Source organism: Vulpes vulpes, chromosome 13 (assembly GCF_048418805.1).
Source record: "Vulpes vulpes isolate BD-2025 chromosome 13, VulVul3, whole genome shotgun sequence".
NCBI classification, from domain to species: Eukaryota; Metazoa; Chordata; class Mammalia; order Carnivora; family Canidae; genus Vulpes; species Vulpes vulpes.
The window spans coordinates 102247990-102273120 of record NC_132792.1 but is presented as its reverse complement, the minus strand read 5'-3'; the positions used below and the strand labels follow the sequence as shown (position 1 = coordinate 102273120).

General features: G+C 34.9%; 1 protein-coding gene across 3 annotated transcripts in view; it reads right to left on the bottom strand.

The window, feature by feature from the left end:
- The window catches only part of DSG1 (desmoglein 1), an 80401-nt gene that overhangs the window by 14689 nt on the left and 40581 nt on the right, over positions 1 to 25131 (bottom strand). The window contains exons 2-10 of one of the 3 annotated variants that reach the window (XM_072732124.1): positions 19239 to 19366; positions 18515 to 18854; positions 9903 to 9938; positions 9505 to 9636; positions 8097 to 8252; positions 6129 to 6273; positions 3611 to 3777; positions 1525 to 1659; positions 1033 to 1218 (exon numbers count right to left, since the gene is read on the bottom strand). In XM_072732124.1, the coding sequence (XP_072588225.1) occupies positions 1033 to 1218; positions 1525 to 1659; positions 3611 to 3777; positions 6129 to 6273; positions 8097 to 8252; positions 9505 to 9636; positions 9903 to 9938; positions 18515 to 18562 (1005 nt within the window). In that variant the 5' untranslated portion in view covers positions 18563 to 18854; positions 19239 to 19366. Of the gene's footprint in view, positions 1 to 1032; positions 1219 to 1524; positions 1660 to 3610; positions 3778 to 6128; positions 6274 to 8096; positions 8253 to 9504; positions 9637 to 9902; positions 9939 to 18514; positions 20267 to 25131 lie in introns of those variants that run through there. The other 2 variants (XM_072732125.1, XM_072732123.1) reach the window with 2 other exon arrangements.

Sequence of the window (25131 nt, the reverse complement as noted above, 5' to 3'; positions counted from 1 at the left end):
CATATCCTAATTTGCAGGGATGCTGTGAGGAAAAAACTAAGGCATCCGCACCCTGTCTCAGTAAATGGAAGCTATAGGCATGATGACACTTTATGAAGACATAAGATAAATGATCACACATTCTTCTGGGAACAAAATCCCTTTGAAGTCTATTTCCCAGGACTATTATGAAGGAAGGAAATAGTTTAGAAAGGAATACATTTTACCATAAAGAATACATATTGCCTGTATCATACACAATCCATGCATAGCTATTGCAGATTTAAAAAATAGACTCCACAAGTCTTGTAGCACAGGCTGAAACTTTCACTATTAGCTCTGTAGAAGTCACATCCCCCCCCGCCCTGCCCGCAACTCTTAGAGGAAATTCAATGATCCACTCATGAGGTGGATCATTAATGTAGGGGGAACATAGGAGAATTCTGTTGACTTGGACCAAATCTTTGTCACTTAGACCAAATCTCTAGTATATTTATATACATAATAAGCCCTGATTAGGAGCTACAGGAAGAATGGAATGTGATAATCCTACTATTACAGTAATTTAATTTTAATTTTATATAAACACCTCATTTAACATTTAGAGAACTAAACAACTTTTAATTTACATGACAAATATTCTCAGTGCATGATAACTAATGTACAATGCTGACAAAGACATATTTTTTAAGGTCATGTGAAATCTGCTTAAAAAGTATTATTTAAACATCTAAAACAAAATCTTAAGGATTGATTATACTTTGTTGTAAACATAAAATAAGATTCATTTTTAGAAATGCTCTAAGTTTATATGATCTTTGAAGGAGTAGTATACTAATAGAAGAGAGTTTCAAGTTCAAATTTAATACCAGTTTTTATAAAGTGATATAAACGGAAAAACTGCTAAAAAAGCTCTATAATCATATATCATTTTAAAACTGTAACTTTTATTCTTTCACCCCCTCAATTTTGTGACATGTTAACATTTTATTTTAAGACTAGCATTTTGAAAAAGATCAAGAAAACAAAATATTTAGGATAATTATACCATACCTTAATAACCTTTAAAATTCCCACATTTGTCCTTTCATTCATTTCTATGTCAAACCAACCTCCTTCATTTCCGGAGATAAAGAAAATTACTGCCATCCAATTAGCTGAGAACTCCTCATCCAAATCGATTACTCTCATCTCGAGCAAATTTTGAGATAGAGCATTTTCTTCAATTCTAACCATATACTGAAACAAGAAGTAAAAAAAATCTTAACAACTGTGTGAGTGAGAGAAGAACTATTCTGGACTTACTAAGAAAGTTTACAGTCATTCATTACTTAGAAATGAGATCTGTGTTTATAGGCTCATGCTTCATTGTCCAAATACACATATTTTTCCTATGTAATATATAAACAAACATAAGACAAAACACGTGTCTACATTTGGGTTGTATGTCACTAAAAATAACATGTACCTCTGTAAATAGAATTGTTTGAACAAATTTTAGAATGTAATGAATTAAAGTTATTAATTTCAAGGACAAATACTTACAGAAGACAGTTCCATGTATGGGATGTTATCATTAACGTCGAGGATTTTAATGTTGCACTCACACTCTGCTGACATACCATCTGCCCCACCGTCTCGGTCTGAGCCTCTCACAGCAAGGGAATACTGGCTATATTGCTAAAAGCACATATTACAAAAAAATGTCATAGTTGATCCAGACAGTCCATATTTTGTCTCATGCAAAATTCTTTTAAAATGTTGGCTCAACATTTACATGAATTTATGTTGAGATAGGGGTAACACAGAATGTTGAAAATCCACATATCTCACATGAATCAAATCTCACAAACCGTTGCCACTTCTATTTCCAGTAATGCTTATCCAGCATCATTTAAAAGAAAACACATTTAAAAGCCTCATGTCCAGAGGTTGAAAACAGTTTATAAAGGGTAAAGTGGACCAAAATGCTTAGGAGGAGAGAGATTAGGTTTATCAAGAATTTATGACATGAAAATTCCATGCTGTAAATAATCAGCCCTGAAATGTACGAGAAAATAAAGAGATAACAAATGGTTTGCATTTCTGGGAGGCAGGATGGTGGGCAGAAGCAGTGGAGTCCTTGATAATTCTATCTTCTTGATTCTACTCAATGGTGCTTAAGTTTTTAGAATTCAGCAAAAGCAGAGAAGCCTTTCCTACACACGTATATACACACATCCTTATTCAAAATTGTGGATATAATTTTAGAAGATTCTTTGTTAGGGACATCTTGAGGTCTCTCCATGGACTCCAGGTTCAAAATATCTGCTTTGGTGGCTTGCTAGTGACTACAGAGTTCCTTTCATTTTTAGAGCTCTTCACTACTAAAACTCTTGATATGAAAGGAATCCCACTGGCCCCTTTAAGGAAGTTTGAGAGAGAAAAAGTAAATAGTAAATTTCTTCTAGTGGTTATTTTCGAACAAGTGAAAAAGGAGATATAGGTAACTTAGAAACTGATAGGATTTGGATCATTAAGAAATGTGAAAATCATCTGATTTATTATAAACCTAGGGGTCATTAACAGTGTTCACAGTCATTAACAGTCTGTTCATGAGATTGAACAGATCTCATTCAAAATAACTATAATAATTAAAATAAATTTTAATTATCAATTCAAAAATAAAACTTCATTTATATCTCTAAAATACAGATCAGGTAAATCCTATCAGTATTTTAAAAATGATGAAAAAATTGATACTTTTTTTTAATTTTTTTATTTATTTATGATAGTCACAGAGAGAGAGAGAGAGAGAGAGAGAGAGGCAGAGACACAGGCAGAGGAAGAAGCAGGCTCCATGCACCAGGAGCCCGACGTGGGATTCGATCCCGGGTCTCCAGGATCGCGCCCTGGGCCAAAGGCAGGCGCCAAACCACTGCGCCACCCAGGGATCCCAAAATTGATACTTTTATATTAAATAATGGGACCATATGGTATTAATAGAAACCATGCTGATTCTAACTTGCTAACTATCACTAATTATATTATTTGTAAGTGAAAAGATTTGTCTGAATGTTACTCGATTGCTATCCATCATTTTGATTAATTTCCAAAAATGATCTGGGCTGTCAGTAGGTGAGATATAGGAAGGGAAAAGAAGAGTTCTGTTGTCTCATATTCAGATGAGCTTACGATATTCTGGGTTAAAGAAAGATAAATAAATTTCTTAGCCTGTAAGAATTCTTGGAGCTTCTACCATGTTCATGCATTGCGACCTACCAAGATGGGGGACATAATAGCAATTGTTTCTTAAATGTATTTCATTATAGATCACACTTTTAAAAGAAGAGTACAGCTGTGCCTCTGCCTTATGTATATTCTTGTGTACTCTCAGAATATAGTTTTCTTAAATTGAGAGAAATATCAAGTAGGATTGAATGAGAAATAACAGTTTAAAATGTATTTAAGTATTTCACTATGAAATACATTAATGTATTTCATTTTGAAGATATTTCTTATATCATTACCATTATATGAAAAGGTTATATAATTCAAAATTAAACATATTGTCTTCTTTTTCTTTCTTAGGTACTCTTGCTTTTAGAATTACTTCCTTTGAAACTGACCATTCAAAGAAAAACAATATTACCTCTCTGTCTAGAAAACTATTCATTGTACGAATTTCTCCAGTGTTTCTGTTGATAATAAACATTGGTGAATCAGAAGGTTCTTGTCTTATGATCTTGAAGGCTATTTTTGAGTTCAAGTTATTTGGTTCATCTGCATCAGTAGCATTGAGTCTCATCACCAGAGTATCTAGAAATCAAGGAAAATTGGTTGTAAATGGACAGTTTGCATTTTCATTATAATATAGTACATTGCTTTTTTAACAAGGTGTTAGGGTTGGTTGGTCTGTACAATGTATGCACTACCATTTTTTTAAAGATTTTATTTATTTATTCATGAGAGACACACAGAGAGAGGCCGTGACACAGGCAGAGGGAGAAGTAGGCTCTATGCAGGGAGCCCGATGTGGGACTCAATTCCAGGACTCCGGGATCATGACCTGAGCTGAAGGCAGACGCTTAACTGCTGAGCCACCCAGGTGTCCTGCACTACCATTTTCCTTTCTACTTCTCCAACATATCATTAATTTAACTCCTTTCTATACCTTTGCCTTGACAAAAAGATCACATTTTACCAGGAATTTACACATTATTGACAGTTAGAAAATAAAGAAATGTTTTACTCTACTTTTCCTTCTCTCATTTTAGTGTAATCCTTTTCTTTTTAATTTAAATTCAATTAGTCAACATAAAGTACACAGTTAGTTAAAGATGTAGTGTTCAATGATTTATCAGCGTTCAGTGATTTATCGAGTATAATATCATTTTATTTCACTACAATCTAATGATGATATTAAAGTCAGACCAACTCTCTCAACTAAAGACTCTCAAGAGTCTTTTAAAATGTTTCTCTATGATTTTGGCTTCAGTTTCCACTCTGTAAATGGGGATGATAATAGTATTGTCCTCACTGAATTCATGAAAGAGTTGAACTTTCTCCCTCTCATTCTCTTTCTCAATCTCTGTGTGTGTTTATGTTAATTCATTTCAGCATTCTTTTAAAATATTTTCAGTAAGCAATTAATTATGATACATCCATACAGTAAAATCCAATGCAGCTATTAAAAGTAATGAAGACATCTTCATTTCCTAATATGGAAAAATGTTAAAAATATTTTTAAACAAAAATTTACATTATGTATTAATATGTAAAATATGTTCCCAGTTGTTTCCAAAAGCATGTTTATATAAGCATAAAACATATATATCTAAGTAACCAATGATAGTGCTTGCCTCAAGAATGGTACCATGGAAAACAATGAATTGATTTCTATTCAATTTTTTACTTACCATATTGTGTAAATTTTTACAACACTTTTAGGATGATATTTTAGAATGGATACCTATTCAAAAATAGGTATAGTATTTTAATGAATAAAAGTAAAATGTCAGGATTTGGGGAATTTATAAGAAATATACCACTCAGGTTAAAAGTAACTATGATAACTTGAAGTTTTGAATTCATATGAGAATCATCTCTGCTATTTTTAATATATTTAGGACAATCTTTACTGGTATGCTAGGCAATTGATTTTCTCAAGTGGCTGAATATTTACAGTTAAGATGTTGCCATTTACAGTAATCCATAAGGAGGACATTGTACCTTTAGATCACCAAAGCTCGTTCAGGTAAATGCTCTATCTAGTTTATAGGTTTTCTGGTACCCCTCAATTAACCCCACTTCAAACAATAGTTTTCAATATGCATGGTGGGCCGAACAGGATTAAGTTTATAGTCTATTTCAAATACATAAAATCAGTAACTTGAGTAAAAAGTAAGCAAGACCTGTATTTATTTCATCTTATATAAAAAGGGAAAATGATGCTTGTTTAGTGTTTATCTTGAAGATTTTGGTCAAAAGCTAGATCATCTGGAAATGATTTCTACTAATGACTTTAAAATAGGTTAAAAAATAAAAAGGTTGGGGGGGGTGCCTGGGTGGCTCAGTCAGTTGGGCATCTGGTCTGGCTCTTGATTTTTGCCAGGTCATGATCTCTTGGGTTCTGGAATCGAGCCACATATAGGGCTCTACTCTCAGTGGGAGTCTGCTTGAAAATTCTCTGCCTTTGCCTCTCTTCTCACTGTCACTCGTGCTCTCGTGCTCTTTCTCTCTCTCTCTCTCAAATGAATAATAATAATAAAAAAGGCAATATGAACAGAAACGGTTGAAATTGCCCTTCAGAGCAGCCAGATTAGGAGGCTAAATCTCCTCCCAGTGCCCCTGCCACCACTGTACAAAGTATTTTGGGATTTCTTCTTAGGAATCTAAAAAAAAGCTGATGTATGAGTTACATGAAAAAACCCTTCTTATTTCTTTGTAGTTGCTCCTTGGGTATTCCAAACTGGAGCTGCTGCCACAGTTGAAGGGAAAGCTGTTATGGAGACTGAGAATGACTTTCTGTTCTGGATGGTTTTCTGTACTTAGTCTCTTACATTCATGATGAAGTAGTACCTTCTTAGTTTGGTATCTCATTGCCTGGCTGTGAAGAGTGATCTGGAAGTCAATGTATTCTTGTTTACTTAATAAAATGGATTACTTACTTGCATTAGAATTTTCTTCTATTTGTCCTACGAAAGTAGACATAGAAAATACTGGAGGATTGTCATTTATATCCAGAACCCTGACTCTGAGCTCAAGAGGCCTCTCTAAATCTTGACCCAGTGAATTCAGAGCCCGGCAATAGATCTAGGAGAGAAGATAAGAATAATTATTTGGTGCAACAGATGTTTATTTATTTATTTTTATTATTTTTTATTTTTTAAAGATTTTATTTATTCATGAGAAACACAGAGAGAGAGAGAGGCAGAGATGACAGGCAGAGGGAGAAACAGGCTCCCTGTGGGGAGCCTGATGTGGGATTCGATCTCAGGACCCCAGGATCATACCCTGAGCCAAAGGCAGACACTCAACCACTGAGTCGCCCAGGCATCCTGCAACAGATATTTATTAAGTTCTTACTTTGTTTGGATACTATACTAGGCACAGAGGGTAACCAAAAAAAGTAAGACATATTATTTCCTACTAGACTGTAGGTACAAGCAGTATCTATGATCAATAAGGGGAGGCAAATACAAACTCAAAATACCATTTGAGAAAAGGTAACATGATAAGTTACTTAAAGAATAAGAGGATGTAATGAATGAGAAAGATCTTGAGAGAGAATTCCAAAAAGTGGAGCTGGGATTTGACAAGATGTTCCAAGAAAAGGGATTTATGTGAGGAAAGAAGCAGAGTAGTGAAAATGCATTGTTGATATTAGGAGTAGCGGCTATTGGCTTTGAGCATGGGGTAAAGGAGAGTCACATGGGGGGGGGGGTTCAAAGAAAGGTAGTATTCATTAGCTAGGTGGTAACTTTGTGGGTGTTTGTATTATTATTGCTGTTGTTATTATTACTTCTATATGAAGGGTATGTAAGTATAACGTATGCTGTTTTACTTGTACTATAGAAATGCCTTGTGCTTCAAGAAAAGCTAATAGGTTGACATGCTGACCTAGAGAGTTTGTGGGCAAACATTGTCAGAAATAAGACAGGAATATAGGTTTGGAATAGAAGACTAAGGAATTAAAGCAGCCTAAGGAATACACAGTAAGCAATAATGACACAAAGCACAAGCATCCCTTACTATTTGAAGGTGTCTGGGGGAGATGGGTGGGTGAGGTTTTCATTGAAGAGCCTACAAGATCAAGAAGGGTTTTCTGTATTTCCTTTTTTTCTAAATATTAACAAGTGTCGACCATGATGATAAATGGAAATGGAAGCAGCCAAGGAACAAGCATAAGAGAGACGAAAAAATAAAATTGGTAGAATAAGGTTCTTGAAGAAACAGGTAATTATGGAACAATGGAAATTTTATGAGGATAAACTGTGGGAAGAAGTAGGAAATTAATCCTGTTTTTGGATTTAATGCAGAATATTTCTGAACCGGGGGAGAGAAAATTGTGGAAGTGTGTAATGGAAGGCCTCAGACTTTTAACGAAGTTGATCAGGTCAGCTGCTTTAAATGCTAATGAGGTTGTGGGTTCGCAGCTAAGTCACAGCCACTGTCAAGAATGGATGTGTGATTAAATTAAGGATGAATGGGAGTTTTTCCAAAGCACCTTCTAGCTCAGGTGAGCTGGAGCAATGTTAATTTATAATAAAGTATGTTTACTCAGAAGAGCCTCCCATAGTAGCTCAAAAATCATCACTTGACAACGGAGTTAAAGAGAACCAATATTCTCAGCTGAATTAAAGAAAAAGAAGTAAGAGTTAGGTCCCTGCCCTTCCAAAAAAAATATTCTAGTTTGCCACTGGGGACAGACCAGAAGTTAACATTTTTTGCTAAGGCATTTCAGCAAGACATTTCTCTTAATCTATTTGTTTCTGTTGGGTCATAAGATGCTCATAAATTGAGACAACCAAAAATTATATTGGGATTCCTGAAATCAAATCAAATATGATCTGAGCTTAAGATATTCTAAAAATAATTTAAGGCTTAACACATATATTGGTGTGGAGCCAACTTACAATGAAAAAAGGGGTGACCTCTCGATCAACTATGGATGTAATATTAATTTCACCAGTTTTTTGATTGATGATGAAGATTCCATAAGGTGGCTGATCAATTCCTACTCCAGAGATGCGGTATGTAACTTGCTGGTTTGCAGCACAATCTGAATGAATCTGCAGAGAAAGCACAGGTGAAAATATTACAGAGAACAAATAAAAAGTGCTAGGTTTGATAAACAGCTATCTTTCTCAAGAACTGTAGAATGTCAGTACCTGTTACCTTTTGGGAAATGCTGGAAATAGTTATTTTTCTAGTTTCAACTCTAGTATTTTCCATAATAGCAAGCAATCTAATAAAAGAAACTCAATTTCTATTTATACCAAATAAGAAAAAAATAACATACCACTTTAATAAACCCAGGACAATGTAGTCATCATCCATCCATTCATTCATTTATCCATTCTTTCTTTCCACATTTATAATTGATCATATTATATATATAATATGATATATATGATATATATATATATATAATAATATAATCATATTATTTTCAGGCTCTGTGCTAGCACTGGCACTAGAGTAGGTAATTCCAGTTTACCAGTGTTGTCTTTATATAACTTTGATCTCTTGATCCAAAAAATTTTAAAAATGTAGTTTTAGAAGAAAATTTTAAGTAGTTTTATGTAGGTGACAAGACTTATCTGACTGTGTAGAAGCCCTTAATTCTGAAAATGGGGAAGATATATTATCAGAAAATAAGGAAATTTCCCCCAAATAAATGGCTTATTGAAGCTGGGTTCATTGCATTCTTTGAAATGCAATGTTGTATGACTCCAAGCAAATCTAACTGGAGAGTGTATATATGTCTGAATGTGTGCGTATATTGTATATGTGTCTATGTATGTATACGTATCTGTGTGTGAATCTGTGTGTGGGGATATATTTGTGAGTGTGTGTGTGTGTGTGTGTATTTATACAAAGGAAAACAAAGGGAAATGAAAGGAAGAGTATGAAATAGGGTACATTGTGAATTCTTACTTAAAAAAAGCCAAAAGTAGAAATTCAATTCTAATAGATCCAGGCAGAAAGAACATTAAAATACTCCCTCTGAGTGTGCTAAGTGATAAATTCATTATTTAAATCACTGTATTTTTCTACCTAGAATTGGGGATAAATTATGATCATGTATATCTATTTTACCAATGAGGCACGTCAATGTTTAACTGTTTAACCCAGTGCCTAAATTTCTTAATTTATCTTTTTAATGGCTTCAGTTTTCATAATATGAGTGACTATACTTCTGTTTTGTATGATAAATTCTAAGTGAGTTTATATTTATAAAATATTTAAAAGATAGGCTGTTTTGAAATTTAACCCCATCCATTCTGATTTTTGATTTTATGCTTTGGTGTTGATACTTACTTTGGCGATTGGGTTCCTCTTTGAATTGTCTTCACCTTCACGACAGGCTGCAGCGAACTTGATCCATTCACGTTTTTGCCTCCTGATTGAATGCCACTTGATGGTGCCATTTTTAGTGTTGTAATCTCTTACCTTGAATAGGCATGATAAAGTAGTAGTATCTATTAACTTTTATTCATAATTCACATGCCACTGAAGTTTTTGGAGGAGAGGGTAATTGTAATATTAGAAAGAGAGGATGTTCAATTAGGAAAATTGGTAATTTTGATAATCTATTAATTTTAGCATAACCTTCATTTTTTACTTATAAGGATGAATTTTCTTTGAAAATGTGTTGTTACTTCCAAACTATTTTCCTTATTTCTAATTTGGAAAAAAATAGATTTGCTGTGTATTACCTGGATTCGAAATTCACTGTTAATTTCCACCACCACCTGTAAAATACAAAATAATCACAACAGTTAATTTTCATTAAGTGCTTTACAATTCATGTTATCCAATCATTTAAAAATCAAATAAATCTTGTGAGTCATTAGAATTATTTTATCAGTCCAGATAGAGATGGATCTAGCTTATCTCCCAGGTATAATGATGATGTTATAGATTCCTTTTCTTTTTGTCTTTACTTTTCAGTTATGCCCGTCTTTTTAATGACTTTTATTTTTTAACCTCTTTCATTCTTCGCCTACACAGATATGTATTATCATATGACCTAAGACATTGAACGCAAGAGGAGTGAGGGTTGGAAATTTAGGCTTTCTTCATAAATCTTGCACTTAAGAGCTATTCTGATGCTATTCTGTAATATTCAACAGTAAGTTAAGATACTTAAGCTTTGACTATAGTTTCAGGATCTTACTAGCCATAGATGGAAATAGGAAAAAAAAAAGTGGAGTAAAGAAAGCATATAGAACTGAAAGTATCTGACAAGTTTCAGAGTATTTGCTCCTTCATATTCTAATTCTAAATGGGAGATTTTCTAGTATTTTGAAAATCTTAAGATGATAGATTTGCTTCGAAATATGAGAATAAAAAGTTCTAACACGCAAATAATTTCTTTTATAAAAATGAGTTCCTGTTTGATGTTTTATGCTAGCCCTAAAAAAAAAAAAAAAAAAGATATAAATGCATCCTTCCATAGCAAGGAGAAGAAATTGTAGGCATGTAGGGACAAATTAGTGGGTAAGCAACTTCTAGCAATCTTCTCCAGCATTAAACACTTTCCCTGTTCAACAAATGAGCTACTACTCAAGTAGAGCTCTGCCTTATTTCAGCTTGATCTTGATCTTTACATATGATTTGTAGTGAAAGATCAGGATAATTTAAATTACTTTTCTCTAAAACCCGAATGCATTTCTAAAAAGATGGATTTTATATATTAAGTTTAAATTGTCAGTATACTTAAGACAGAGTAAAATACCTATCTAAAAATTAGGTGTAGATGTGAAGGTTAATTTGCATTTATTAAGTTTTAACTTGCACTTCAAGTCATTAAAGATAATGTAAATCCTTGGCTTTTATTTCTCTCTAATTAAGAAATTTTCAACTTCTAGTTGAATTTTTTCAGAACTGCAACGTATGAAATTTATTATCACAATTAGACTTCATCTGCATCACTGATAAAAGAAATTGAAGCTTGCATTTAAAAAATACTAATAATAGAAACTTCAAGATAGAGTAAGTTACTTTTTATAATTTCAATCTCACCATTAGATAAAAATAAAATTTTGGTTTCCAAGTGCATATTTTTCAAAAATTGTTATAATTGATAATTCAGGAAAATACCTATTTTTTGGTTAATGAGAGTAGTGTGAAGAGATTTTTTTATAGGAATTATATTCTTATGGTATATATTTAATATTGATTATTATTATCACTGTTACAATTCACTGAATAGTGACTAATTACTAGATAATGTGTTTAGAGAAATCCGTGCCTTCAATCTTCACAAATACAGGTGGTCATTATCTCCATTTTACAGATGAGGAAATTGAGTTTGGGATACAAATTTATGGCTAAATATCATCCAATACAATTCAGCCTAAATTTGTGCTTGTGATATGGGTTTTACAATAAAATGCAAGATAGCCTATTCCAACTAAATAATTAAATAAGCTATACAATGGAAAATTGACAATACAACTTTGAGAATTCAAAACATTCTGATTTTAATCTCATCTCATGTTAGCCTAACAGGAATGTCCATATATAACAACAACAACAACAACAATAATAGTGATTCCGGGGGGAAAAGAAGTAGATGGTTCAAATGGTTTAGATAAGTAACTCAAATGTTATTGTTGAGTCCCTCTCAGGTACAGAATTAAGATGATGTTACTTCATGCTACCTGTGAACTCATGAGAACTCTATCTCTCTCCCATTTGTGGATGTGGAACGGGGGTGTAGGGATACCTTATTTGTCTGTTTGGAAGCCATTTCTTCATAGCTACAGAGTTATGTAGGCATGTGTTCTCTGTCTTGCACTTCCCTTCCACACTGAAGTGTCAGAGCCTACTGTTTGTTTTGGAGAACTATGCCAGATGACTAATAAACCTTCCAACTTTATGAAGCTGGGTCATTCTTTTTCCCATGAGAGGCAATTTAGGCAGAAGACCAAGTAAGTTTCACCATAATGTCAGGCTCCCAATTGAATTAGTAATTAAAAAACTGCCAAGTCTGCTTAAAAATATGTTGTGTTGACATGGCCTTATTGTTTTGCTCAGAGTCTAGAATAAGCGATGAAACAAAGTCACTCTTGGACTTTCAAAGGCAAAATAATGAGATAAAAAGAGTGCTTGGTAGAGTCAGGAAGCTTTCAATGTACTTCTTAAGTTCTCTAAGCCTTAGTTTTCTCATTTGTAAAATGAGAGGGAGAATAAATTATATAAAGTTACTTTCCAATTCTAATACCTAATCCCTGTGTGCAGTAGGAAAATATCAGTTATTTGATCATGGAAAAGGCAAGGTAAACTTGTGGGTTTAAAAGATTATTCTGTCCACAGGTGGTAGAAAGAGGCAGGATTATAGGCCACAAGTAGTTGAGTGTTCCACATCAAAACAGACCAGAGATGAAGCAGGGAGGAACAGAAGCTGTTGACTGTGACAGTGGTAACAGGGAAGATCAAGGCAGAAAATCCACACAATTGAAATGGATGGGACTTGAGAACAAATAGGACATGGGAGTCAGGAGAAAGAAGAATCTCAAGTGATGGCAGTTTCAAACTAAGAGGTGAGGCGCAAGGCAGTAGCAGAATGTAGCAGATTAGAACACATGGACTTTGAGATGCTAGAGAAATGGCCAGGTGAAGGTGCTTAGCAATTTGAAATATGTATCAGCATCACGAACAATGTTCAGATCTCATATGATCTGCTCAGGTTGGACAGTTTAAATCATGGGAGAATTTGAAGACCCTAAAGTAGGGAATACAACAAAGAAACAGCCTCTGGCCAAGCATGAAACAAGGGGAATTCCTACATTTATAGAATAGGGAACAGCAACAGAAACAAGCAACAAAGAAAAAGAGAAAAGAAGTGGCCAAAGTGGGAAGAAAATATAATGCAATGTCACAGATGTCAAAGGAAGGGAGAACTGAAAGAAATATGGGATGTGAACACGTGTCAGATGACTTAAAATCCTGGAGTGGAATGAATCCCGAGGTTTTGTGTGACCTTCAGAAGAATCCTTTCAGTTTGATGGAATGGGTCCTTCTTGACTGAAAGGGATTGAGGAATAAATGGGAGGGGAAGGGGACATAAAGATGGCTTCTTTTCCAGGAAATTGGACTACAAAAGGAAACAAAGATGGGATGGTAAAATGAGATATGGCGTCCAAGGAAATACTCTGGGAGAGGGAGATGTGGATTTTTGAAGGTGAAGAAAGAAAAAAGTAGGAGATTTTTATTTGAAAGAGAGGTTCAAAAAGAAAGTACTTGGTAGAAGTGTAACAGAGCAGGAGAGAATTGGCAGAAAGAAAGGAGAGTAGGTAAGGAAGAGAGGAAGGATGGAGGTTAAAATCAGTAGACTGTAAGAGGTAGTTGAAGGACATCATCTGATTGATCTAGACCTTATCTGTAGAGTAAGTATAATCAAGGGAGCAGTTTGGATTCCTAAATGAGTTGGAAATAGGTACTATGGAGGCTTATGATGGAGATTCACTTAAAAATGAATACAGGCATTATTAAGCTGAGTATATCTCATCTCTCTTGTCTACTGGGTGTGTCCCTCTGTGCCTCTGTTTCATTGGCTACTTAGGAGACTAAAGCCCTTTCTAATTCAAACATTCTAAGAAAGTAGTGAATATAATTCACTTGAAGTGCATCCTCAATGAATCCTTCCTTCATTTCTATTTAAAGAGCCAATCCACATATATTAAAAAAAAAAAAATCCACAGGACACTAAATTGCATGCTAATTTCAATGGTTCTCTAATTATACTCATTTTTAGGTCATTTTTTCTCTTTTGATACTGAGGTTTACATTTCTTTGCAAACAATAAAATGGTCTTGAAAGTAATAAGTAATTTCTATGAGGCAAACCTCTTGTATATAATAATTGGGAGATGGCCTTCCATAGCCACTTGCCAGTTGTTAAGCATCCAATGCTGACATATTTGATAACTGTATTTTACATCATAAGGATGAACTTGGGACAGAGCCAAAATATAGTAATTTGCTTCTTTTTAAAAAAACTCCTGTTTTGTCTTTGTATTACTATCAGTTTGGAGTTGATATACCTTGATAAGTTGAGTTTTCTTATTTGCTATTGGTTTATTTATTTATTTGACAAAAAATATGTATTGAATGTATATTAAGTGGCTTCAAGGCTGGATGAAAGGGCTTAAGCCCTAAAAAATACTGTGGCAAACCTTAGATGAAATGTAAAGTAAATGTAATAAAACACCATAAAAATAAGTGTTAGGGAAATTCAACCTTATTATTTCTATGTTTAATTTCTTGATCACTTTTTGGAATGTGTAGGGGGAGAGAAATATAAACTATCCCCAAATTGCCTTCTGATGCCCCTACTTTGTGTGATTAAATATCTAGTGAGCAGTCTTGCCCTGGTGCGAGGCGTTACAAAGGATACAAAAATGAATCAGACACAGAATCTGCCCTCAAATAACTTACAGTCAAGTAGTTTTATGAGCCACCGGCAGCCATTAATTTGTAGAGTTGCAGTTTTTCATTAGCCAAGTGTAAAAGGCTGCACCCTATTCTCATGGACCAATTGAAAATATAGATCAGTAGCCAATGGCATTTAAACTACTTCGACCTGCCTAAGTCCTTTAAAGGAATTCGCAGGGCAAGCAAACCACCAAGAGTGGCATGTCCCAGCACTCTGTAGGGCGTTCCCTCATTGACAGAAGCATAATAAGTAACTGCAATGCCGAGCATGCTTTCTGCCTTTTCCTTAGGCAATACCTGTTAGGAAATGGGATACTCGGCACCGATGTCCTTGGTGAATGTATAGTGGAGAAAGAGTTACCAGAAATTATGTGCTCTGGGTATAGACAAGAGTGTTTTCTTTTCTACATTCATCAGCCTTGTTAAAAAGGTGAACCTTGTCCCTTAGGGGCCAGGCCTTCAAATTTATTGAGACAGCATCTCTCAATGCTTTTGGTTTTTCTGTTACCTAAGTTGGGCATGGCAAAATGTTTTACTCTGTGGCAACCAATTAAATGATGGGAAATTTGTAGTTCCTGTTTTTACAAAGGTGCAAGAAGATGCTGATCCTATATCTACAGTGAAATAATAAAGCTTTTAAGAACACTATGAAATGGAAATGGTTTTCCTGAAATACAAATTATAAATTTTGGGACGCCTGGATGGCTCAGTGGTTGGGTGCCTGCCTTAGACTCAGGTCGTGATCCCGGGATCTGGGATCACATCCCACCTCAGGCTCCCTGCAAGGAGACTGCTTCTCCCTCTGCCTATGTCTCTGCCTCTCTCTCTCTCTCTGTGTCTCTCATGAATAAATAAAGAAAGCTAAAAAAACACAAGTTGTAAATTTTATCGAACAGGTAAACAAAAATATCTTCATTTTCTATAAAATATTTTACTGACATACTGTTATCTATAATTAGCATCACTATACTATGTGCACAAGAAAACATAAAGAATCCTCCCTTTTTCTGTTTGGTCTGTACTAGTTTGTTAGCCCTTCTCTTGCTTTAAGCATCAATGAACACAATTATGGAAATTTAAAATGTCTGGTTCAAGTAAGTTGATGAACTATGTAACGAAGTATGTATTTTTTCTGTGTATTTTAACCTGCACGCTGAGAAATACTTTGGAAACTCCTTCTTCTATCCTAATTTATTTCAGTTAAGTCAAATTGTGGAGATGGTTTTATCAGCTGGCCAGAGGTGTTCTTTCTTTCTTTTTGTTTAGAGGTTTTCTTTTGAAGGCAAGTTTTAACCATGCAAGAGCATGATATTCTTGGAAATCAGTAAAGATAGATTTATTTGTTCTTTGGGTATAAGCTGCAGAAGTTTGCCTTTCTATAAAAAGACATCTTGAGTTTGTGCTGATGTTGGTGACTAATTGAATCTGGCAAAGTTGCGAATAATTTTCAGAAATCATTAGAACTATAGAAATTCTACTGCATAAAAAAAAAAAGAAATTATACTGCATCTATTTTGCTTTCCTACAGTGGGGCCCTGCCATACATTATCTCATTGTAACAACCGTTCACAGAGATTTCTTGGGTATGCTACCTCGGTGTCATTGTTCTGTGGTCTCGAATGCATTCCACACCCTCCCTTTTTAATACACTAATTTAGCAGCTACAGAAAAAGAAAGAAAAATAAATGAGGGTCCAGTAACATTTCTTTGGCTTGCAGTGTTATAACAGGTGTAAGCTCTTGTCTTTCTAGGAGGCTTGTCTAAATAACGGAGTAGTCCTGTGACCAGCTTGCTTGTTTTAAGAACAGATCTTTCAGCGTTATTCTCCTTGATCTAACTCACTAATCTGAACAAAGCCTAAACTTTCAGGTATATTAAACGGATTACACGACGTACATGTAAATAGATGGCTGCTCAGCTCTCAAATGGATTTGCATTAAAGATACGACCAGTTTAAATGTCTTAAAGAAAAATTGTCCAAGTATGTCCAAGTATGCTCCCTAATGTAGATTTTCACTTATTATAGACTTTCAGCAGAGAAGAATAAAGACTTTTTTTTTTTTTTTTTTTTTTTTTTTTGGTAAAAGCAAATCTTCATGGTGAGGCTAGCAGAAAGGTTAGTGGAAGAGTTTACCACTATAGTGGTAGTTAATTTTCAGGGGAAAATATTTTATTTTATTTTTTAAAAGGTTTTATTTATTTATTTGAGAGAGATAATTTTCATAAGATGGAGGAGAAACTTATGATTGATTCCAAAGTAAAATATGGCAATAAGCAAACAATCCACAAACCAAAAAACCAAAACTATCCAAACTTAGAAAATAAAGTGTAAATGTCCAGAAAGCTTTTCTACAAAGAAAGGTCAATGAGAATACATGATTTTGATAAAATGATACATTTTATGAAGAATGACTAATTTGACACTGTTTAAAGGAATTTCATAGATGTATTTAATTAGAAATAATCATAAAAATAAAGAAATGAGATATTTTATACATTTAATGAAAGCACGAAGCATATGAATAAACTCTAATCAACTGAAACTAGAATAGGCCTTAATGGATCTGCTTTATATGAAATTAAAAATAAAAGTATTTCATTACCTTGCAATATATAGCTGTCCCTATGCTCAAATAACATAGGGTACAGTAGTGCTTGTTAATCCCTACCACATCCCAAATTATGATATTAACTGATCCTAAAGATCCATTTAAAAAGTTCATGATACAGGGCTGGTCTTTGAAGGCAGTTTGGAAGAAAAACTACCAGCTTATTGATGCTTATCTGTAACAAATCCACTGGTATGACCTCTCTTACTTAATAAACTGAATTCAAACTAACCAGCATACTTTGATTCAAAGGTCTAACTTGTTATTATAGAAACCCAACAATCCAGTTCAAAAATTAAGCAAGTAGAAACAAATATGAACCACAGCACTACATCCTGCCAAATTGGAGGGTGATTTATCTGGCACTTGCCTCTTTGGATTACATTAACTTTCCTGTGAGAAAGACTATGATTTAAAATTCTCCAACCTGTATGAAATTTGATATGACACCTACTGTTATCTTAGTTATCTCTAAAAAGAGAAAATTAATAGCGTATAAGGGAGACAGTGATAAAGCATCACATTACATTTGTCTAAACATCAAATATACAACTTTTATATCACGATCATTACTTTCCAGTAGTAAGAACCAGTATCATAATAATTATACTTACTCCTTAATTACAGCTATTCCTTCACTTATTATATCATTATATCATTTATAAATCTCCCACACTGCCATGTTTCTTGAGATTAAAAAATGTTGTTTTAAATAAAATCATAGTTTAGCAGTGTGGGGCTTTTGCTATCAGTGATATGGATACCAACCACATATAGAACTGATGAGATTATTTGGATTGTGAGGCCAGTCACAAACTTCTATGATTTAAATTTATATGTATTCTATATTTATGCTTTAAAATTATAGTGAATCTGCCAGTAAAGATACCCAGAGAATGAGAAAATGTTTAGGGTAAAGATCAGGACACAGCCGCGATGTTAGTTTACGAGCCCACCTGCAAAAAATAATTTGAACAACAAAATGCTATCAAGTGGTGATAAGACTTTTCCAAATTTAGTATTTTCCCAGCATGACTTAGCACTGACTTCAGTGTCAGAGATGTGATATGATGAGTTAACACTGATGCGTTAATATGCTCGAGTCTTCAATTAAAGAGAGAAACCCTACTTAAAAATCTAGTTCGTAAAATCACCATGTCATTAACATAAACTTTTAATGGGTTTAGGTTAGAAATAATACTAAATAACACTTTCTAAAAAGTTCTCCCTTGTTTACAATGAGCATGATTATGAGGGTTTTTAACAGAATCCACTTACCAGAAAAATGAGCAGCACTGTGGCTGTTCTTAAAAAGTGCCAGTCCATTGCAGCTGGGTTCTCTTACATCCAAGACCAAGAGAGTTTTGTTTGTTCTCTGTTCTTTTTTCTTTCCCCCAATCAACTGGTGTCTGATTAAAATAATTTCTCAGTAGATGTTCTTACATGCAGGCTTTGAGGTGTTTCTGCCTTCTCTGGGAGAAGAGCACAAGGTACGTATAACCAGTCTAGATCCCCACCCTTAAAACTTGGGCTGGTCTCCGTGAAATGCTTGACAAGATCATCACTGCTCCCGGTAAAAGCTCAGGACACACCCTTCTTCCAGCTGAAAGGCAGCTCTCTGTGGGGTTGGAAGATTCACTCCTTTAATGAAGGTTTTCAGTGCCAGGCATTTAAAATGATCAGAGGGATGGAGAGTGATACAATTGATAGGGACTTTGCCCCCTATGCTCTATTTACAGGTAGTTTAAGCTTCTTCATTCTTCAAAAGCCAAGTATAGTCTGGAGGCTGATATTCAAAATGGATTATCTGGTTCATACTCCTAACCAGACGCTCAGGTCTTAATCAAAAATCAAAAGCTTTCCATTTCAGTGGATGTTAGAAAATATTCAGTCACTTTTTTTAAGATATTATCAAAGAACCAGAAAATTTGCCGATGTTAAGAGTGAGGGTTCTTTTTTTAAAAAAAGAATTAATCCAAACAAGCAAAACTATGCTACTTACAATGATAAGGTCCCCTGCATAAGTCACAGTTTTCTTTAAGTGGACAGCCTGAATCCAGAGAAGCCTCTGTTTTTTCTCTGAGTATCTTCTCTCCCCAATTATTATTTTTCTCTCTTTAAGGCTTCACCCTTTTCAAATGTAGTAAAACAAAATTTAAAGTATCTAAGCCAGATTAATAGTAAAAGTCAGAGCCACCAATTAAAATCTTGTTGGCCATTTTACGAATGAAGATCAGTGCCTGAAATGCTAATGGAAGCACGGAAAGCTGCTGTGCAGGTGAGGTGGGTGAAAAGGCAATGACGAGTCCCAAGCACAGAGCCAAGAATCTGGATAGTGAGCCAATTAGAACATGGGTAATGCACTGAAGAAATGGCTGCCCACACACACAAATGGGAGATTGAACGCAGCCCTGAGCTTTCCAAAGAGTGACTCTCACAAGGCAGCATTTGCAAATGTTCTTGGGTTATCCTCTCTTTACTCAGCTATGTCGAGTATAAATATTGTGAGTGGCAGGAAGTCTTGAGATGGCAGTGTGGAACAAGAGACCCATCTGATAAGATGTAGATTATGGTCAAAAAGATGCTAACCATGTCCCAGAAAGGGAGGGTGTCTCTGAGGGTCAGAACCTCTACAAACTGCTGTCATTTCACAACAGATGTGTGGCAAAGAAGTTACTCAACAGTGATTTGAAATATTATGCTCTTCCTCATGGGGCTTAGAGAGAAGGTGCTATGATGTCCATTTGTAGTATTGGTGAATAAGAATGCTTATAAGAATTGGTTGATATGAGTAAATGAAATGAAAGGAGAGGGTCAGGCTAAAATTCTCTTAGTAGAGTAAGATAGAATGTGAGTATCGACCTATGACTTAGTCTGAGCAATATATTAGTAGTAGGATTGTATGACCGTGAATGGCTGAAGACTCAGCACCAGAGATGAAAGGATCTACTCTTGCAGCTTTGCATGGCATGAATGTTCTATCCACCTGGAATTCTGGGCATGGTACTAGGTTGTGCACAGGCCCTCTTCATGCATTGGATAGTACTTCCCCAAGCCCAACCCTGGCTCCACCCTTAACTCAATGCCCTGCTCCAAGAGTCCCAACACCTAGACTCTTGCATTTGTCAGGCAGCTCTCTGGAGAGGAGGTGTGTCAGAACCTTGCTGTAGAAGAGCGGCGACTATCTTAATTGTCACATGAGGACTAGTGATATGGAGCACAAGTGGGAAAGGGAGTTTACGGATCATCATTCCTTTTCTTTCACTTCTTTCCCTGCCTTTTCCTCTTTCCTACTATTTTAATCTCTTCAGAGTAGCATTGTCCAAGAGAACTTCCTGAGACATGGAAATGTTCTCTGTGTTATCCAGTAGCCACTAACCATCTATGGCTACTGAGCAAATGAACTGTGGCTTTATATGACCAAGGAACTGAATTTTTAGCTTCATTTAATTTTAGTCCATTTAAATTTAAACAACCACATGTGGCCAGTGGTTAACGTATCGCATAGTACAGAGAGGTGAGAGCATCATTATTTTTATTATCTTCTATCTTGTTCTAAGCTGTAACTCTTTTTGTTCCTTGTAAATTCAACTCCCTTTAGTTAAATCTACTCTATTCCTTTTCTCAAATGAGGAAACTCTATCTTTCAGAGTTTCCAGTCAATGCCTTTTGATTCCCTTTTCTTTGTGTACTCTTGTTATGTGAGTTGGCCTGCTCCTTTTTCCTGACTCCTTACTGATCCTATTTCCCAATGCCAACGAGTTAAGATACTTTAAAACACAGGCAACAACAATCCCCTCTCATTTGCGTATTCACATTTTCTCAATTATTTCCTCCAGCCATCTTACCTGTAATTTCATATCACACTGTCACAGAATTGTGCTACACAAGTTGGCTTCTGGTCTCCCTGGACCCCATTTCTATCTGAACATCGGTTGGCGTGCATATCTCCACCTACATACCAACAGTTCTCATTTCATAGAGATTTTATGGAATTTGGGGTGATTTTTTTCTTTTTGGAATTCCCTTGATAAGCTAACATTTTCTCACAGGAATCAAAACTCTCCTGGGAAGGGATTTTCCTCTCTCTTATAAGGCACTTGCAAACTCTAGAAGGTCATCTCAAGTGCCTACACTTCTATATTTGCTCACAGTGTGCGATAGTGTAATACTTTCTTACAACAGAAAATAATTGGCATCTTTCACTAAAGGTGATGGATTCTACCAATTAGAATTTCTTAAGCCTGGTTAAAATTCCTGATAATTCTACGCTCTTCATATACAGAGCATGGATTCATGTATTTTAGTCAAACCCGGTAAAATAAGCTTTTATGTCATATGTGAAGGTCTACTTTCAGGTGTGTATCAAATTACCCAATCAGCTCTATAAATTGTTTAAAATATAGGTGAGAGATGAAAAGGAATCATAAAAATAGAAAAATTAAGGGAAGTATGTTGAGGATAATATAAGGAAAAATGTTTGTGCTTGTCTCTATATTAATGTTCCTATGATATGTATTGATTCCAGATCTTGTTCACATTGTTTAAAATCAGGCTGTTTTTCAGTGAGTCACAACAAAGTCTGGGAGATGGAGGCTGCTGCTTTAGATTAAAGGATACTTTTCTTTTAATATGTAGCAACCAAATACAATGTCTGATCCTTAATTGGATTCTTGATTTGAACAAAGCAACTATAGAAATTATTTTGTAGATATTTGGTGAAATTTAAATATGGACTATTAGGGAATTATTTGAAATTTTATTAGGTTATGTAGCATTGTATCTTTAAAGATGCGTACTAAATTATGCAGAGGCAAAACGGGTAACAGAAATTTTCTTTATGGTAATTTAGCAATAACATAAAGTAAATATGTCAAAATGTTAATTGCCAAATCTAAATGATAGTATATGGTTTTCTCTTTGCTTTTCTTTTTTAAATATATATATATATATATTTATTTATTGAAGTTTGATTCAACACACAGTATACACCCAGTGTGCATCCCGTCAAGTGCTGTCCCCTCAGTGCTCGTCACCAGTCACCCCATCCCTCTGCCCACCGCCCCTTCTACTACCCCTTGTTCGTTTCCCAGAGTTAGGAGTCTCTCATGTTTTGTCACCCTCTCTGATTTTTCCCATTTTTCCCTCCTTTCCCCTATAATCCCTTTCACTATTTTTTATATTCTCTGTATGAATGAAACCATATAATGATTGTCCTCCTCTGACTTACTTCACTCAGCATAGTACCCTCCAGTTCCATCCACATCGAAGCAAATAGTGGGTATTCGTCATTTCTAATGGCTGAGTAATATTCTATTGTATACATAGACCACATCTTCTTTATCCATTTCTGGATAATCTTTATCTTTTCTGCATTTTTGAGAATTTTCATAATAAAATTTAAAATAATGGTCTAAGTAGGGGTTAGCAAATTATAGCCATGAGCCAACTTTGGCCCACTGCCTTTTCATTATTTTATTGAAAAATAACTGTGCCTGTTTGCATATGTATTATCTATGGCTACTTTTCCTCTACAACAGCTGAGCTGAATAGTTATGACAGAGTGGCCTGCAAAGCCTAACATAACTACTTACCTGGCTCTTTATAGAAGTTTGCTGACGTCTGCACTAGGTGAATAGATTATAATTCATAATACAAAATATGATTCATTAGGAAATTAGTTGACTTTAGGAGAATCCACAAAATTGATTGAAAGTCTATGAACAGAAATCATGATGACTTAACCACTTAAATTAAAGCAATTAACCACTGAGGAAAAGATACAACTTTATAATCAAAATATATTTTTAGTTTTATATTTTCAGAAAGACTGTTTAATTGACTAGAATAATCTATGGTCCAACTCTTCTGCTTTCCTTTTAAACCAGATTAAGGAAAATCTTAATTTTATTTTTCTCTAGTCAATTCTAAAATAAGAATTTGATAGCACAAAATCTTTTTTTAAAATTTTTATTTATTTATTCATGAGAGACACAGAGAGAGAGAGAGAGAGGCAGAGACACAGGCAGAGGGAGAAGCAGGCTCCATGCAAGAAGCCGGACGGGACTCGATCCCAGGTCGCCAGGATCACGCCCTGGGCTGAAGGCAGCGCTAAACCGCAAAGCCACCTGGGCTGCCCAATAGCACAAAATCTTAATGTACTTTCCTCTCTATAGAAAGAATATTCATGAACAGGGAAAAATAGCAAATTATTTTGTGAACCTCAGGCTCTATCTTAATGCTTAAATATTTTGTGATTAAATAAGAGTGGTCAAAGAAACTAATCTATTGTTATTTCTTTAAAAAAATTAAAAATAATTCTAAATGAGCATCCACTGCATTTTCATTGCTGTGCTAGGTGTTGTGGAACATTCAGAATAATTTCTTTTTTTTTTTTTAATTTTTATTTATGATAGAGAGAGAGAGAGAGGCAGAGACACAGGCAGAGGGAGAAGCAGGCTTCATGCACCGGGAGCCCGATGTGGGATTCGATCCCGGGTCTCCAGGATCGCGCCCTGGGCCAAAGGCAGGCGCCAAACCGCTGCGCCACCCAGGGATCCCCAGAATAATTTCAAACTTTGCCCTTACAGAGGTTATTCTGTAGCTGCAAACATACTGTAAAAGAAGAATTATACTACTCCCTTCTGGAAGACGTTTTTTACTCACACACCTATGTATATTAGCTCCCACCTCTATGTACTGTTTGGATTTCATGTGCAAATTTAGTCCTTCCTTTTACTTATAGTAAATTGCCATCAGTTCAGTTCCAGAACATTTTTTATTTTTATTTTTTTGCCTACTATATACCTTGACTATACTAGGCACTGAGGTAGTAAAGATGAACTTACCATGGTCCTTGCCTTCATGTAGCTCCAGGCTAGCTGGATGGGAAAGACAACAGATTTTCCCTCAACATGCTAAATAGAAGTAATCATGGAGTATGTTGGGAACCCTTAGCTCTGTTTTGTTGGAGGTGATGTTGGAGAAATCTTATATTATTAAAGACTACACATATATGATATAATAAAATTGATTTCTAAAATGCTGAATTGCTTCTTCTTTTCCTTGTAGTTTACCTAAATCAACTTCTATGCTTTCAAATTTTTATCTTCTTTTTTTATTGCCTTTCTGTGTTCATTCCTTCTGCTATAGATCCTTCCAGGCTCTCTTCACCCAGCATTGCTATGCCACACTTCTAATTGTACCTCAGCACTTGCCCTTTTAATCCATTTTGGATTCATTTTCCAGGATAATGTTTCTGAAACATTGCTCTCCTTATGTCATACTTTTAAAAAAAAAAAATACAGTAACTTCATATTTCCATGTCTTTATATTGGAATGTCAGCAGCAAATTTATGTCTTCAGATTATTTATTGTCTCTGGTGAAAACACAATGCAGTCACTCTCCACCTTCTTAAGATTTTCTACCATTGCTTTTCATTTTTGAAGATCCTGCTTTTGATAATGATGATACTAATAGGTTTCAGAATTGAAATTCAGAATTGAAATATTGATTGATATTTGTCTAGGATATTTTCCATTTAGGGGTGTGGGTATAGTCTATGAGCAGTTTGTCATTTTCAGAAAGTATTGGTGACTACAGTTTTAAAAATTCAATTCCACTAATGTTCCTTGAGGCCTCATAGGGACTGTACTAGTTGTCAGGAGAGAGAAAAACAGGTAATAAAAGTTTCCGTTTTTAAGAAGGCTGTAACCTTGACTGGATCTAAAAGAATTATAAGGCTTGTCTCTGTGATAAGCTATATTGATGTATGTGCTGTAAGGAAGGCCTTAATAGAGTTTTATGAGCCCCACAAAAGAGAAATAATTTCTATATTAAGGGAATTGGAGAACTCTTCATGGAAGAGGTAGAATTTGAAATTTTCAGGTTGACT